This window comes from Meriones unguiculatus, chromosome 5, assembly GCF_030254825.1.
Source record: "Meriones unguiculatus strain TT.TT164.6M chromosome 5, Bangor_MerUng_6.1, whole genome shotgun sequence".
In the NCBI taxonomy this organism is placed as follows: domain Eukaryota; kingdom Metazoa; phylum Chordata; class Mammalia; order Rodentia; family Muridae; genus Meriones; species Meriones unguiculatus.
In genome coordinates this window covers 29,226,767-29,243,104 of record NC_083353.1, presented here as the reverse complement: position 1 = coordinate 29,243,104, position 16,338 = coordinate 29,226,767, and the positions used below count along the sequence as shown (strand labels likewise).

Sequence of the window (16,338 nt, the reverse complement as noted above, 5' to 3'; positions counted from 1 at the left end):
AATTTCTTTGCCAAACAAACTTTGAGGCAGAATAAAATCCTTGGCACCGTGGGCTCAGTCAGAGCATCTGCGAGCTTGGCAACACATCTGGTTCTGTGCTCTGGTGAGGAGACGCTCTTCTCGTCTCAGCATGCAGTGGTGTCAGCCTGTGTCAACGACTCTGCCAGCAATCCCAAAAAATCCTGTCTGTGTCTCTGTACATTGTCAACCTTCTGAGAGCCAGGGCTGACACACTGCTATTTTGAGAAATTTTTTGTCAAGAAATAGGAGTGGAAGAGGAAGTTCATTGCTGCAATACAGAAGTTAGCTAGCTTTCCCAAGGACCTGCCTTAAAGTATTTGATTGGCCTTCAAATGAAAGCTCTGCTTTTCTGAGGCAGAAGAAATCTAACTATCACAGACTGGAAAGAGCTCCGTTCATGGTTTACTGCATGGGTATTCTTACCAATTTTTTTAGGCAAAATTTTCACTTTATTTCTTCTAACCTACCTGACACTTGCCACTCTAGGATGAAACGTCATGGGCAGATAACTATGTACATACCACAGTTCTGGGGAGGTGCATCAGCAAACCTGGACAAGGAGGCGCCAACATGTTCACACATGAGAGCCCAGCACTGAGATCACTAGGGAGCTACTGGGTGGCCATTTCCACCTCCCACGACCTAACCCCACCCACCCAATCCTTTCAAGAAGTAATGAAACAGTGACGATTCCTTTCAGAGGGTTACAACATGGAACACAATATGAATTCCATTGCATTTTTGCAAATTCCAGGAAGTCTAACTGTCCTTAATTTCCACAGACTAACACCCTGCAGCTCCCATTTGTTTGTCATTATTTTCTTTTGTCAAAGCAATGTTCCTAGAACTTACTGTCAGAAACCTGAAAAGACCACAAAGTGAATGCTATGTATGGCAAGAGAACCACAAGAAGCAACAGACTTTTGGTGGTAACCTGAGCTGAATATAATTAAATATAATTTTACTTTAAAACTTGCATTTCCTTATGTATCTAAGTAATAGACACTAATGTTAAGAGGACCTTGGTGAGAACAGGAGACAGATCTCTATGAGAATTTATTTTTAAATTTATTATAATTTACTCACTTTGTATCCCAGCTGGAGTCCCCTCCCTCATCCCTTCCCAATCCTGCCCTCCCTCCCTCTCTCCTCCCATGCCCCTCCCCTAGTCCACTGAAAGGGGAGGTCCTCCTCCCCTTCCATCTGACCCTAGCCTATCAGGTCTCATCAGAACTAGCTGTATAGTCTTTATGGCCTGGGAAGGCTGTTTCCCCTCAGGGGGAGTTGATCAAAGAGCCAGCCACTGAGTTCTATGAGAAAATTTTACAGTTTCTGTAAAACAATACTATTTCCATCTTTAAAAAAAAAAGATGTGATGTTTCTCTCATGTTTTTTTTTTTCTTTTCTAGAGAATATTCTTAATATTCTCAAGGGACTTGTTACCTAAACATGTATTGCCCACTGCTCTAGGAGAAATTACTATAGGGATGGGATGACTTTTAGGAGGGAAATCGTGTTAGAAAATAAAGGGAGCTGGTAGCAGTTTGGGTGGCTGCTGGGGTCATTGTCATTTTCAGAGGATGCGGTCCCCGGTGTCTTCCCATGCTCCACACTCATGCGCATATGAGCAGCACCGACTGTTCTCAGTGGGTCACAAAAAAGCAGGCATCAAGTTGGGAAGAGGATGTTCTGAAAATATGGATGGAAATGGAGAGGAATGATTGAGCTGTGGGTATACATGTATGAAATTCTCAAAAATAAAGACAAAATTTAAAAATTTGTTATTCGTTTGCCAGTTTATTCTCTAAAGTCCTAAGCATGCAGGGAGCATGCAGTAGTGTGTGTGTTTGTGTGTGTGTGTGTGTGTGTGTGTACACACATACATATAATAACTCACTGTCATCTGGGAATTTTTTTCTGAAATAAAACTCAAGGCAATTTGGTTAAAAATGGTGTCTTTTATATTCTCTTTCTCATTTCCATATTGAATGAGGAACTGAATGGTCTCATTGACCAAGTCAATAAAGAAAAACTAGAGACTTGCATTTGCTGCTTTACAATATAGCATTCTTACTGAAGTAGAGAAAACAGTTGGAGGTAGCTGTACTAGCTGCCATAATGTATTATCATAACTTAGTAGCTGAAAACAAATTTGTTGCCTTACAGTTCTGTAGTGCAAAAGTCCAAAATGACTGTCATGGGGCAAAAATTAAGATGTGGGTAAGGCTCTGGAGGTGGGGGGAGGGGGGAGGGGAGAGGTCCCTTTACTTCCTCACTGCCGCTTCTAAGACTGCCTACATTTTCTTGGCTCCTGGTTTCCTTTTCCACTTGGAACGGCAGCCACAGGGGTGCCACTCTGCCACGGTCAGTTATTGATTCAATGCTCAGGGCTTGGCCACTGATTTCCCAGTGGGAAGCGCTTGGTTCTGTCCAGGTGTTTGTTGGACCACAGTCTCCTGCTGCCCCACCCTGCCCCACAGTAGCATACTATGTTTAGCTATAGATCCAGAGCTTGTACTTCTTGCCCCTGTGAAATACACTGAGGCTTTCAAGTCTGCTCAGGGGCTGAGAACAGAGGCAGGCAGACAGCTTGGCTTTAGGAGTGCTTGGATGCCATGCCACCTGTCTCACAGCTGGGGGACCTCCGCCCTCAGATGCTCCAGCTGTTTCAGCAGCTTTTTCTTCTTGCTGTGAAGGCCTTGAGCCTTGAGCTTGGCCACAGCTGTCTAAGTTGCTGCAACCCACCAATTGCTCTGCTGGCCTCTTCTGCTTTTAAGGGTACTTGGGATTATACGGGGTCCATGTAAATACACCACGATAACCTCTCTACTTTAAGGTACAGAGATCAGCAGCCATCTGTCATAATGGTCCCCTTTTGCTATGTAGTACAACATATACGTAGTTTTCAGGGATTAAGACACAATACACATGTTTTGTCGGTGTACTCTGCCCCTCACCCCCCCCACACCTGTGCCGGTTCAGAGGGAAAGAGCTGGTTATACAGCATGAAGACGAAATCCCAAACCAGATAGCCTCAAGCTGTGGTGGTATGCCCCTCATTGTCCGACGTTCGTATAAGGGATGGACTCTAGGTAGTCTGCAATGGGACTTTAATCCTGTCTCGCCCCCGAGAAAGCCTGGTTGTCAAGCAGGAGAGAATGCCAGCGCGGGAATGAAACAACAGCCTGTGCGTGAGTAAATGCTGACTCCACTATTTTCTTTCTGTATCACTGGTGCCACTCATTTATGCTTGGCTGAGTCCAGTTTTTCTCGTTAGTCTTAATTGTTTCGTAATGCTGGAGTTAAGCCTGGAAACTTTTGCACACGAGGTAAGCACTATACCAGAGCTATGGCCTAGGTCCCTAGTATTAGGATTGTGAAACAAGGTGATTGAACTAGATTATTTCTTAGTTGTCCTCAAGCGTTAATGTCATTATGGTTCTAGATGAAGTAGAAACTTAAGGATTTGAGGCCATCAGCCCAGTGGGGTGATAGTCCCAAGATTCCCCTCAAAGACCAAAGGAGCCTTCCCTACATTTTGCCATTTTTATTCTTACCTTCTTGGATGGAGAAGAGAAGGAGGAGGAAGTGGCCCACGAGAAAGAAGCCTTCTACCTGCCCAATCACCTCTTAAACAGAATTTGGTAACCAGCAAGTAGGACATACTGTGCCCTCTTTTACTATGAATACATATTCTGTAATATTTTATATCCCTCTAATCTTTGCAAGAGCCGGTCTAGGCTGTCTAGACTGATAGTTCCCCTCGTTTATTATTGTATGACGGCGGCAGCCACTCTGGCAGGAGACGTAGAGAACACAAAGATTGTTCTACTTTTACTATAGACCATGGCAGGTCTACACAGCTGCCACAGTTGAAAGTCTAAGACTGAAGCCACAGTTGTTTCCTCCTCGTCTCTATATGAACTTTAATCCCTGCTTCTTGCGTGCCTGTGTGTGTGTGTGTGTGTGTGTGTGTGTGTGTGTGTGTGTGTTGGGGGAGGGGGGATGGTTTAAGAGGATGATGAAATAGTTATTGCCATGATTAAGTCACATTTCATGATAGAGTTTTCTTTGTCATGGAAATTAGCTGGCTGTGGTGGCACAGGCCTGTAATCCCAACACTAAGGGAGGCAGAGGCAGGTGGATTGCTGAGTTTGAGGCCAGTCTGGTCTACAAAGTGAGTATAGGACAAACTAGGCCACACAGAGAAACACTGTCTCAAAAATCCAAAACAAACAAAACCCCAAACCCCTCAAACAAACCCCCCTCCCCGACAAACCAAACCAAAACCAACCAACCAAACAGAAAACCAGGAAATTATCTTTGGTGGACCTGTTATAACCACCTGAGCCCTTAAATAGGTCTGGAGGGTGGGGAAACCAAGGGAGATTTTCCACTGATGCATTTAAAGACAGCTGGGTCAGTAGGAACAGAAAGAAGAAACAAGAAAGGGAGGATTTCAGTTCTACAGCTATTAAGAACTGGATTGTTTCCTAAATCCTGCAGATGATAACTCAGTCTGTCTGGTCCCTAGGAGTCAGACTGTGATCAGAGAACCCAGTTATCTATGCCTGGATTTCTGATCTACTGAACACAACAGCAACTTGTTTTATGCTTTTAAGTTTGTGGTACTTTGTTAAACAGACAAAGGAAATGAATAAAGGAATAAAATGTATCCCCTCTCATTCTGCTTTTCTCTACAGCCTCGATTGGTTTCCCCACCATGCAGTTATTTCACTGAATGTAACTGGAAATGCAATTTTGTCAGATTAAAATCTTTTCTCATATCACTTAGAACTATCTCTTTCTTTCCTTCCTCACTGCCGGTTTGTGATGCAGAGATGCATGAATCTTGGGTACAGCATACACATGTTTGGGTTGGAAAATCAAACCAGAAGATAAAGATTTCAAGAATTAAAGCAACAATCTGTATATTTTGAAGTAACTCAAATATGTTTCATTCATTGCATCTAGCTATCTGGAAACAAGTAACCTTGACATAACAGCTGAAGAAAGGAGAAGCTGTGTAAGCATAAATGCCTGAACGCTTTCATATCTTTTATCAATAAACATTACTAGAATGTAATGCATTTGAATTCATGCTTTTCCTGCGGGAACCCAGCATTCTGACTTCTGCTTCCCAATACTGCAGCTGGATCTTATTAGCAGTGAGGGTGCTCTGTGGGAAGCATGCTGGAACTTTTTAAAGTACAAAAGAGGATTGACCTCAGTTAATTAGATGTCTAGGTTATGCAGATTGGCCACTGTTTGATTGTATATGATGTGGTGTGAACACTATTATACGCTTGGTGATAACACCGCCTAGGGAATTTAGTTAAACTTTATTTTGCTTATAGTCTATTAGAGAAAGCATTGGTGTTGCTTTAAAAAACATATCAGATTGGAGCTTTGCGGTTGAGGGTTGAAAAATGATCTACTGAAAAAAGAACTCTAGGATGTCTCATGGCTAATTCAGAAAATAATGCTGTCCCCAGCACAGCTTAGCCATGTTCTGACACTATGCAGGTAAGTGAAAATATTAGAAGGCAGTGAATCACATGCAAGGATCACCATATAAAAGCAATGTTTTCCGCATGTGTGAAAACCCAGGAATTGCGTTAAGAGAGAGGCCAGTTAACTTTAGATTTGAGCAAATGTGTACAATTGGTTTTAGAACGAAGGGTAAGTCCATGACCATAACTCTCAGCTGAATAAGGATGAACTTTTTAACGAAAAGCGAGTACAACAACAACAAAAATTTAAAAGGCCATGATCTGTGAAAGCTTCAAAACTTGGTCCTCCAGACTCACTACAATCGAGCTTTTACCAATATCTTACCAGGTACGAGAGCCGACACTACAGAAAAGCCGCCGCAAAGCTGTGACATGAGAGACTATGCTGTGAAGTAATTACACGTCACTTCACACAATGTATCTTCCTGGACTTCAACTTCTTCTACCTACGTCTTTTCTACATGTGTAATTGTGGTCCTACACACTCGACGGAACGAAGGACTACGGCGTGTGCCCACAGGATTTTTGTCAGGTAGCCAGCGACTTGCCCTTTCACTGTGGGTGACTAACATCAGCGCTGCTCTAAAGAAAGACACTTTTCATAATCACCCAGCAGTCCACTAAGTGAAAACATGTGCCTGGGCTTAGGCAAAGCCTGCCAGGGGTCTCTGCTGGATGGGAAACAGGTGCTCACGCTCTGTGCCATGCAATACCCCATTTACCCCCAAGTCCAAAGGTTATAGGACTAATAGCTGCCTTGTGGTAATCAGGGAGAGCAAGACACTGGCCCTGGTGAAACATCTGGGACATATTTTACATACTTGCAACATATGCTTCAGGTTCAATTAAAGTGAGGCTTTGGCACATTTATTAATCTTCTTTACTTTTATCCTATAAGAGGACCCACTGACCTGACCCACTATTGTACCACATGAGAAAACAGAGATAATGAGAGTTAGAGGTCAGTAGCTGTTCGCACAGTGAAAACCACATTTGCTTTCTCATGAAATTCCATTATGCGTGACTCTACGCACAAACTTTAAATGGAGGAAACAACGAAAAGTTTAAAATAGGAAATGACTCTTCTCCCACTCAGACGCAAGGATCGCTAAGACAATGTGTGCTCTGTCAAAGCCAAGGGACGGTATCTGGCTCATGGATGCTTGTAGAATCCTTCTTATGTCTTCTTTTCTCATAACAAAGGCTTTATATTTCAAGATGCCTTGTCTAAGAGAGCTTAAAAGTCTGTTGCAAATTACTACACTTGAGATTTTCTTTCAGGTTCAGAGACTATGTTCATGTTATCAATTTCCATATGGTCAAAAAGGGAAAGGACCTTACCATTATGCATTAGTCAAATAAAGGGCTGGGTTATGAACTACAGCTCACAGTGAAAGCACTCTTCTTGCCCATCTCAGCTACAGAAAAATCCAGCTGAACTCACACAGTAATTGAAGCCCTCACACTCAGTCTACTTTGGTAACTAGATCTGAAAATGTGTTAGAACCAGGGTGTCAATTTCAGACAGCAACCTCTAGTTCACATATATACAGCTCTTGAGAGTTGGTACTTCCACCCAGATGTGTTCAATCGACATCTGTGTTTTGTTGAGCTGCTTAACCTGGGATGTCTATTTGTTGCCTACCCCTAAGATCTTCTTTATTAAAAATGAACAAGAAAAGGGAGAGACAACAATACCAACAAACTGGCCAACAAGACATAGGTTGACTTCCAGCAGAGAGGCGTGAAGTAGGTGACTTCACCGAGGTTTCTATCTATTAGCATTTCTAGGGAAACGCCTGCTGCTGGGACGGGTCTTTATAGTGGCTTTAACAACAAAGCAGCAACAAGCAAGAGGGAATGGCCATAAATGGATGGCAGCTCAGTCTTTATCAGCAGAGAAGTGATGATTCAGAGCTGGCATATTGAGTTAAAGTACAGGCTCTCCACAGCTCTACAACTGACCTTAATAAATCAGACCATTTATTGCCAGGGGTGTGTGTTCGTATGATTTAACTTTAAAAATGTGTGTGTATGTGTGTGTGTGTGTGTGTGTGTGTGTTTGCAGACAAGAGATTTTGGTAGCTTGTTTTTGATCATGATGCTAATGACTGAAGTACAGGAGAAAAATTTCACATAAAAGCTCTATCAATTTAAAGGCATTTGAAGAGCATGAGAAGGAGGGAGATAGCATATTTGTTTCATTGTACTGCAAGCATCGAATATTAGTCAGGAAACAAAGATCATTTGTGAGGTGAAGCATTCAGTGTGACTTTTTTCCCTTTTGACATTTCCAATGCTTGCTTCCAAAACAAATTCTTATACTAGAGTAAAACTGTACGTTTTTTCTGGACTCAAAGGTCAAGGGCATAGATTGAGACATACTGTTTTCTTCCTTCAAAAACATCCTTGCTTTACCGTAACAGTACTCAGTTTTGGGTGGAGATCAAACCGGTTTGCATACCAAATAATGTGGAAGGAGTTTATATTTTCTCCCCTGCCTCCTGGTCTCATCTTAAGCTCTATCAAGCTTTAAGTCTACAAATGCCCAGTGATCCCAGTGTCAAGAGTTCCTATCCCGTTTGCTGGAAAGAGCTGTTCTCCTAACCCCAACCACTGCTGTGGTGATGCAGGTCTGCTACTTCTTCCCTCTCCCCAAGGAGCCACCAACCCAAAAACTAGAAATTCATTGCTTTTTATGTGGTCCCCATTCCCAGCCGACTAGCAAACGAAAGGCAAGTCTCTCCGAAGGTCTTTCCTGGTGGTGGAGGCATAGACCATTACAGATCTTGGCAAGGGCAGCGAGCCCAAGGCTGTTTAAATGCGCCCCCCCAGAACGTCATACACATATTCCTTTGCTGAGCAATTCTTCGAAAATTATAGATGACATTACCTGTGCCCAACTCATGCAGGCTACTATTTTTTCACACTCGCCTCCTTCTCCTTAAACCATAGGCTGATTTGTAACATTCAAGATAGTACAAATTTTTGCCCTTCAAAAACAGTTGTCACTGCTGTTATCTTCACAATAGCTATCATGTTCCAGACAAGCTGATTTTTTTTTCTCCTGGCAGAAAAATATTTGACCCAGCTCTGGACAAAAGCAGAGAGGATTTATGGCCGTCTCTTCCTCTTTGCTGCACGCAGTGGCATTGTTAGGATGATAAACAGCACTGTCCAATTTTCTGGACTCAAAACACTTCAACTCCTTTTTCTAACAGTCTGTGAAAACAGTGTCATGTCTGCATCTCCCAGCCCCAGGTACCCAGCGCTGGGAAAGATAATTACCTTGTCATCTTTGTCATCTTCTTCCTCCTCGTCCTCTAGCATGTCCTCCACTACCTGCAGACAGAAACACACGTTGTTTTTCTGCTCTTAGAGGAGAGAATTTTGTTCTGTCATTTTGAACCCTTTGGAAGTGAAAACTTTATTAACATTTGAAACACATGCTCTGAGAGCAGCAGCTTCTAGAGACAAAGATGATGAAAGTGCTCAGCCTTTAATTGACTAACGCCAGGGAACAGGAGCTCGGGGAGGACAAGCCTATTCCTGTGAAATGTTTGGTAAACTAACATGCATCTGCTGGTTGCTCGAAATCATGAATCTCCTCTCTAGCTCTGCTGCTGCCTGTTCCAATCAGGCATTTTAAACGCAGAGCTGGATAACGAAGCATGAAACAGCTCTTCCGTTTCTCATTTTCTTTTTGCCCAACTATAAGATAAAAACTTATCTCTGTTAATTGATTCACACTGGTGGTCTGTGGCATAAAACTAACAATGAATGTCTTTAATGGCTTGAATTTTAATTCCTATGTATAAAATCAAGTTTTGATTGATTTGCTCTGAATCCTACTTTTTGATTTGACCTGAAATATTCCCTTTAATTTTTTTTGTGATTTTTATGCAAAAATCATGAATATATATTAAAATTAGTAACTAAGTATAAATAATAAATATAACTTACATTGGTAAGTACGCATACTTTCATAAATATTTTTATTTTATTGTGTTTGGATGTTTGGCTGCATATATGTTTATCTACTGTATGCCTGATGCCCTTGGAGGCAAGAGGAGGACTTCAGATCCTCTGGAACTGGAGTTGTAGATGGTTTTGAGCTGCCTCGTAGGTGCTGGGAACCAAATCTGGGTTCTCTGGAAAAACAGTCAGTGCTCTTGGCCTCTGAGACATCTCTCTGGCCCCAATAGTCATACTTTTTTTTTTTTTAAATGGCCTTATCTTTATTTAAGCAGACACAAGAAAACAAAGAATCATATAACCCCTCATTGTATTCCTCATAGATCTTTTATTTTTATTTTATTAATTACACTTTATTCACTTTCTATCCCCCCATAACCCCCTTCCTCATCCCCTCCTGATCCCACCCTCCCACCCATGCATGCCCCTTCAAGAATGCCCCTCCCCAAGTCCACTGATAGGGGAGGTTCTCCTCTCCTTCTTTCTGATCTTAGTCTATCAGATCTCATCAGGAGTGGCTGCATTGTCATCTTCTGTGGCCTGGTAAGGCTGCTGGGGAGGTGATTTATTTTGGATTTGACAATTCTTATTTCCTTTGGACAATATATAATGGTGGGCATGATAATGTGGCTTCATGAGGCAGATGGCCTGTGGAAGGTTTGGGGGCTGTAAGGCGACACAGTGATTTCCAGGCCAGCCTGGGTTACAGAGTGAGTCTCTGATTTAACAAACAAACAAAGCTGAATTTCACATTTTAAATAAATATTTTACCTACAATAACACGCACATGTGTGTGTACTCTGTAGAAACCAAAAATAGAAAACTCCTTGGAGATATTTTTCAGGTAAGCCTCAGAGGACTAAATTATATGGAATGTATATTCTCTATCATTTCTAATTCTTATGCTGCCTTTTTTTCTAACAGAGGCTGAATATCTCTAAATAGAACTACCTTAAACACAGTTATCAACACAGTACTTTGAAACCTCGCTCACCAAGCTTTTGATGATGTCAGCACCAAGTTCTTTTGAATGACTTTTTGATACAAACAGAAATAGGTTTGAGTGAAATAGGACTGTGCTGCTGAACTCTGTGAACTGAGATCTATGTCAGTTTTGCCAGTTATTTCCTCAAGTCTGCTAGAAGCCTTATTCACCTTAATGAATAACCCACACACAAATTTCCAGTTCTCATGAACCAAAGTATAACCAAACACATCTGGAAACCCACAGAACTGTTCCTCTTTAAAGTTATACTTCACATCTCTTGTTAAAAAGTAGGATTTGTGGCCTTCCTCTTGAACAGTGAGCACCTCAGAAGGACCCAGCAGGGCACCATTGCTTGTTGAGAAGGACCACTGCTGGGGGCATGGGGCCAGCCCAGTCTCCACAGTGAATCTGCATTCCTTATCCTCTTTTAACTCAGACAGCTCATAAGTAAGTGTCATAGAGCCCTGGCCCACAGCATAGGCAAAGTGTGAAGACAAAGATGAGTAAACCCAGAGAGACTCCATGTGCGTTCACATCAACCCTGTAGAGCCCAAGTAGGAGTTATCAGATAAGCCTTCATGTAGACTTTTAGTTTTCTCCAGCCTAAAGCATTCACATTACAAATACGGACACGATGATGACGATTGTGGTGATGCATGGTAGGACATTCAAACTGGATTATTTGTGATACAGATTAGGTTTCATCAAAAGAAGTCACTGACCCTCATGAGAGTTTTTAAAAATGACTTTATAACACAAATAAAAACTTTAGATTTAAATATTTTTTCTTTTTCTTTTGCTAAAGTTGGCCATGCAGAGTCATATAAAATATGAGAAGAAAATAAAGTCACACAATTTCGAAGCTAGTAACGATTAAAATGTACTGTCGGGTCTAGAGTGGCTGCTTAGTCGCGCAATATTCGGTACTCAAGCGCCAGAAGCAATGACTCCTGTGCTTACCCCAATGCACTGGTCACCACCCCTCCCTCCCAGAAGGCAAATGTGACCGACTATGGTTCGCATATTGCAAACTACATAGTAGTTGTTCAAGAAATATTTCTGGTTGGGTAAACAGACGAATCGATCACCTGGCTGTCATACCCCTTTGCTGGTTTTTGTGTTCTCTGTCTGTCACCTCTCCCGTCTCACCTCTCGAGTACTGAGATTACGCGTGAGCGTCACTGCGCCTGGCTCTGGGTTTTCAAATGACTGGACTAACTTGGTGGTATAGCATCTACCTTTTCCTTCACAGAGCTGACCTAGCTCCCTTGGAAAGATTTGGGTCTATGCAGTGATGAATAAAGGCAAATGATCAACAAGCTTTCAAAGAGTTGCTTGGAGATGGCACCCAACTGCGTCTAATTGTAAAGATCCAGGATTCTCTATCAAATTAACTTCTAAAATTTCAAAATATGACTGAACTCTAAAACAAGCTAGCTTATACATTTTTACCAATGCTACTGTGTTCAAGAATGACTCTGCGATTTGCTATTCCTCTATTGAGAATTCTGTTTAGCTCTGTACCACATTTTTAAATTGGATTACTTGATTTTTTGCTTTTTAACTTCTTTTTTTTCCTCTGTCTCTTTTTTTAATTTAATTTAATTTAATTTTTTGTATTATTAGTTACATTTTATTAACTCTGTAATTAGTTAAAAATAAATTAATTTAAAAAAAAAGAATGACTCAAAGAGGTCTACAGAATTGGGCCCTTCTTCTGTAAAACTCAAACTGTTATTCCCCTGCCCATGTGGGTAATTGGCTACATCCAATTACTCTACAAATGTGCAGCCAGATCTCCCCTAAACAACCATTCGCTCCCACTTTTGGCAGAAGGGTGTCGTGTTGTGAGAAGCCTCTGTGCTCTGTGCTACCAAGGCCTTCCCTTCTCTGCTGCCTTTTGAATGTTACACCACTGGCATTTGCACTCGATATTTATAAGATGGATTATGGCTTTCTATTGATTTCTATATATCACTCCAGAATGTGTCTCAGACATGTTCAGGTGACGCTTAAAATACTGTGGAAAACAGTGGTAATATCTACTCTATCCCACAGTGTGGATTAAGGACCCAGTGAGGTTATGTATGTAAGGTTCTAGCACAATTCCTGTACCAAAATAAGTTCTCAAAAATGTTAGCTAATACTAAAAACAAAATGTCAACTGTATCTTTAACATGAACTTTGGAAATTAAATTATACTTTTTTCTGTATTCTGAACCAAGTAAAATTCTGTTTTATGTTGTCACTGACACTAAAAAACACACATTGGGCATAGTAGAGGTGTAGATAAAGATTTTAAGTTGATGATGGATTCATGGCTGATCTTCAGGCATTAATGACTCAGCGAAATGTACAGCTCTGAGGCTGTGTAGAGCTTATGAGCTGGGCTGGGCTGTAAGGCACACTCCAGCTAAAGTAATGAGCACAGAAACTTCAAGATGAGCTAAACCAACCAACCAACCAACCAACCAACCAACCAACCAACCAACCAACAAACGGGGTACTACTGAAGTTCATTTAACGACTGCAAAAAACTGCAGCTTTCCCAGAGGCCTCAAACAACTCCTGCTATTTAAACAGTGCTGTAGTTTTAACACTTAACTGAGGAAAATGAATAGAAAACAAGAGTCATTGACTTCAATTCCATCTCTGTCCTCTTCAAAGAAAAGCAAGTGTTATGTAGTTCTTTTATTAGTATCCAAAACCCAGTAGTCCAAAATTTGTCAGCAATAATTTAACCACCACTCCACACGTAAGTTGAAGAGAGAGAGAGAGAGAGAAAGAAAGAAAATTTCCTCTAGGGGAAAAAGGCAAAAGATTGAGAAAAAATAAACACATTTGTTAGAAAAGATACATTCACTAGGTTGAATTTTCCCTTTTTTCTTAAAGAGGAGTCTCTAAGATAGGTTCTAGAATTCCTTTTTCCAAATTATGCTTTCTGATACCTTGCTTGAAAGCAAGTAGTATTAATCAAACAAAGGAAGGGCACGAGGGAAATCAGAAAGATGTAATGCGAGCAGTCAAAAGTGCCACGACCTTCTGTAACATCGCCTGTCACAGGCTTGTATGTCACACACTGGAGGAGGGTCTGGAGAGAACTGATTCTTGGTACTCTTCCTTGAATGTAAGACTAATAAAGATGACATTTCAGAACACACAGGCAACCTCAAACATGGTGTGCCAGTTATGTTACAGACAAAGCACAAGTAGATACCGTTATTTTTAAAGGGATAATATTTCCTCCTCCATATTCAATATTTGCTGAACATTTGTCATTAGCATATAAAATTTAATCTGTGGCTGTTTGTAAAAAAAAAATATTTTCAAAAGGGAACCAAGTTGTATCTATAGCATCTATATGTCTTAAATAGTTGAGAGTTCTTTAAACAGTGTAAGCTTTCTTGTAGCCAAATGGAGTGGAACAATTTATAAATTGCAAGAAAAGAAAGTTTCATCTGGCTGAATTGTTAAGGATCCTGGCAGTGTGAATGAAAGCACATGAGAGTTACTCCAGCAATGATCAAGAGCAGGGGCTGAGGTAGTGCTGAAGCACACAGAGAAAGGCCAGAAAGCAGCGGGCTCACTTAACTCCACTATTAAAATCACCAGGGGCTGGCAGGTAGCAATGGCACGTGTAAGACCAACTTAGGGTCTGTGCATACACACCTAATGTAGCAAGAGGACACTTAAAGGTCCTTGAAAATTATGAAGACATGCATATGTTTTTTCTTAGTAGTAATGTTTTCTCCTTGTTTAAAACTGTTTTCATTGATTAAAAAAAAAAAAGCAGGAGAAACTGGCTGATGTTAACCTTATTAGCATTAGACACATCAAGCCCTGAACTGCCCAGAGTCCATGCTGACAGGAAACAGTGTGTGTGTGTGTGTTTATGTATCCTCAAAGATCACCTTTGGGGCTGGAGAGATGGCTCAGTGGTTAAGAGCACTGTCTGCTCTTCCAGAGATCCTGAGTTCAATCTCCAGCAACCATCAACCACATGCTGGCTCACAACCATCTGTAATGTGATCTGATGTCCTCCTCTGGCATGCAGGTGTACATGCAGATAGATCACTCTTGTGCATAAAAAATATTTAAAAAAAAGATGATCTTTGAACTAAATGTGTGGTTTTCTAGGCTCAGAAACAATAGTTGTGCAATTTAAATGGTTTGACTCCAACAGTATATATTCACAGAACTCGTTTAAAGAAATTACTGTTGGCCACATGCACAATAGTAATGTTAAATATTAAAGTAATAAGCTTGTCAGGAGTTTTGTATTTAACTTCATACTTGAAGTGCCCAGTGGGTACAGATGCTTGTCTTTGGATACATCACAGGACATGTGCCCATTTCTATCGTAGAGAGTGACGTACTAGGGAACAGTAGAATGTTTCACCGTGGCCTGGATTTTGTTTAGATCAAATAAATGCAAAAATCCAGCCGAGCATGCATTTCTGTGTCAATGGATTTACCCAGGGAGAGTGCAATAGGAAATCATGGGATGTCTAAGGATTGAGAGAATGCATATAATCACTTAAATGATTGTGGTTGAAGTCTGTCATCAAAAAGATCATTATAGATGTCGTCAGAAGACTATCTTTTACTTTTGGACCCCTGCTTCCTCCAAAAAAAATCTGAGAAGAAACATTTACTGAATCAATGTAACAAGTAAACTACATGTATAATTTATTAATTGTTTGTAAAAATAATAAGGCTCACTCCTGATGAGACCTGATAGACTAGGGTCAGAGGGAAGAGGAGGAGAACCTCCCTTATCAGTGGACTGGAAGAGGGACACTGGTGGGGAAGAGGGAGGGAGGGATTGGAAGGGGAGGAGGGAAGAAGGTACAGGGGATACAAAATGAATAAACTCTAATTAATAAAAATAAAAATAATTAAAAAATAAGGCTCATAAGCGGGTCTGGAATACACGGTACTTCTCAAAACAAATGAATGTATGATGACTTCCTAGTTTGAGCCACATTATTAAGGATTTGACCTTGAAGTATTTCAGCTACAGTAGTCATCAAGATAACCGGGACACTAGATGTAATAACAATTAGTGTTATAGGTTGTCAGTGAAGCTGAATGCATTGCAATACAAAAGAAGGCAGACTAGAAAGAAAAGCATTAGCACTCATTGCTAAAAGACTTCCTGATTTTTTACAGAGACTCAAAGACAATTATTTCATGGAGAATGCATTTCCCTAGCTCGTTTTGGGGAGTGCCATGTTATAATTTAGCCTGGTTCTTAACAGGAAGTATGGCTTTGATGTGGCTATCAGATGGCTCTTGATTCACGCCACTGATTATGTACAGCCTGTGTGCTGTGTCATCAACAGTATTCTTATTTGCAGTATAATATGCTTTGCTGGAAGGCATAAGGACAGTAAATTTACTTGACTGTCCAAAAGGATGTGCCCTTTCATTTTCTTAAGTGTCGGTTTAACTTTAATATGCAGAGATACCGTTCCACAAAAAGGCTAAACAAGAACAAATACAAATTCTATATTCAACATACGCATCCTAAGTGAATTACTCTTCATATTTCCTTCTTGGTTTCTTAAATGTTCATTCTTACACAAAGCACTGTGAGAATTCTTATGTTTATTTGAACTATGTCTCCATCTAAAGGACTCACAATGTATTGTATTTTTTGCTTGCCAAAAAAAAAACAACAAAAAACCAAAAAACAACCAAAAACAAAACAAAACAGAACAACCAGGTGTCTTTAGGATATTGTGTGTTAATTCCGCTGAACAGAATTATAGGGTGACCTGTAACACACTATTAAAATGAGATTTTCTTGAAAGTATTATTATTTGCCAAATTACAGTA

General features: G+C 40.7%; 1 protein-coding gene across 6 annotated transcripts in view; it reads right to left on the bottom strand.

Moving 5' to 3' along the window:
• The window catches only part of Mctp1 (multiple C2 and transmembrane domain containing 1), a 564,452-nt gene that overhangs the window by 66,759 nt on the left and 481,355 nt on the right, over window positions 1-16,338 (bottom strand). For 5 of the 6 annotated variants that reach the window (XM_060383587.1, XM_060383590.1, XM_060383588.1 and 2 more), the window contains one exon: window positions 8,823-8,876. In XM_060383587.1, coding sequence (XP_060239570.1) covers window positions 8,823-8,876 — 54 coding nt within the window. Of the gene's footprint in view, window positions 1-1,265; window positions 1,711-8,822; window positions 8,877-16,338 lie in introns of those variants that run through there. The other variant, XM_060383591.1, reaches the window with a different exon arrangement.